The following is a 1,542-nucleotide window of genomic DNA, read 5'->3' on the forward strand; positions in this document are numbered from 1 at the left end:
TCTCTTTACCTGGGCGTGAGGCACTAGGATGATGGGCAAGAACACCTTGCACGGAGGGGAAGGCACAGACAAGGCTTCAAGGTCTCCGGCCCGGAGGGTGCGAGAGGAGAGAGCCTTCTCCTTCCAGAATCTTCTGCTCACCTGGAGCAGGTAGAAGAGGTGTTGGTATGCTTCTAGCTTCTGCCGTTTCTCTTTGCTCAGCGACTTCAGTCCCTTGTGCTTGTCCAGAACCATCATATCCGACAGCTGTTCCTTATTCTTCCTGGTCAGCTTCTTGCAGTGGGAGACCACCTCCTGCAGGGGTGGGGGAGCGGGTGATACCCCAGCCCAGGTCAGCAGAGTGCGGAACAGATGGTCTGGACTCAGCGCCTTGAAGGGCCAGGGCTTTCTGCTGTTCAAGGGGGACGAACGGTTCTGGGGTGGGAAGGGCCCTGAACACCATCTGGCCCCTCTGCTCGCACAGGTGTGAGGCCCCAGAGACTCGGGCGGCCAGGCTGAGGCACCGTGTCTGTCTTCGCCATTATTTCTCATTCATTAGACAGCTGTGCACATGTGAGGTGGAGCTCTCACTGTGTCCTAACGGCCCGCCTGCTGCATGGTGCGTTGTGACCTGAGGCGCCCCCACGGCTGTCTGCGTTTGGCCTGGTGGGAGAAGCTCGCCATTCCAAGCTTACTCGTGAGGAGGCTGGCTCAGAGGCCCATCACCGGGCACTAGCAGAGCCAGGCACGGGCAGAGCCGAGCATTCCAATTCTTTTTCTAAATTTCTGCTCTAGTGTACATGGACTTGCTGGAGACAGAGACAGGGAGAGGGAGGGAAGCCCCCAAGTGGGATGGCCATGTCACAATCCCTCTCCTCTTGGGCTTTTGGACACACATGCACACGTGCCTGGCATGTCTTTGAGCCACTGAGTCCAGGACTGGAGCCGTGCGGTCGGCCACGCGGGATCAAGCTGCCTTAAACTCCACCCTACCTGCTGGTCCCAGGCATTCCAATTCTACATGCAGGGTTCTTTCTACTCTATCATGTGTCCCCCAGAAGTGGCTCTCTAGAATGGCAGGGGCGCTGGGACAAGGTCCTGATGAAGTCCACAGTTGTACAGGACTTGACGTGCACCCAGAGAACGGCTCGCATGGCCTCTCAGGGTAGACCTGGGCGCCCTCACCTGCAGGGTGATTCGGTTCTTCACCAGCAAACCGATCTTGATGTCCATGAGGTTGAGATCTTGCTCCAGCTGCTGATTGGATCGGATCTTCCTGACCACCTCCTCCTGCAGCCTGAGCAACTCTGCCTCAGCCATGAAGTCCTCCTGGCTCTGGTTCAAGAGGTGGGCGAACCTGCGCACCACGCTGAGCGGGGGGTGGGGCGCGTGCACTGGCAGCAGGGAGGTGGTGGCATTAGGCATGCCCCCCCAGAGGCCTCCTCACCAGCCCCTGCCTGGTCCCCATCCTGCTCGGGGCTAGCAAGTCCCCAGCCCCAGGCCCCTTCCGGCTGCTTCTGCTTGCAGCTGGAGAGCGGCAGGCGGGCCACCCCAGGGCCCGGC

General features: G+C 59.9%; 1 protein-coding gene across 1 annotated transcript in view; it reads right to left on the reverse strand.

Annotated features, from left to right (window-relative positions):
* The window catches only part of IQGAP3 (IQ motif containing GTPase activating protein 3), a 57,643-nt gene that overhangs the window by 19,347 nt on the left and 36,754 nt on the right, over positions 1-1,542 (reverse strand). The window contains exon 24 of the mRNA XM_006155226.3: positions 142-294. Within this exon, the coding sequence (XP_006155288.2) occupies positions 142-294 (153 nt within the window). The remainder of the gene's footprint in view (positions 1-141; positions 295-1,542) is intronic.

This window comes from Tupaia chinensis, unplaced genomic scaffold, assembly GCF_000334495.1.
Source record: "Tupaia chinensis unplaced genomic scaffold, TupChi_1.0 Scaffold000438_1, whole genome shotgun sequence".
NCBI classification, from domain to species: Eukaryota; Metazoa; Chordata; class Mammalia; order Scandentia; family Tupaiidae; genus Tupaia; species Tupaia belangeri.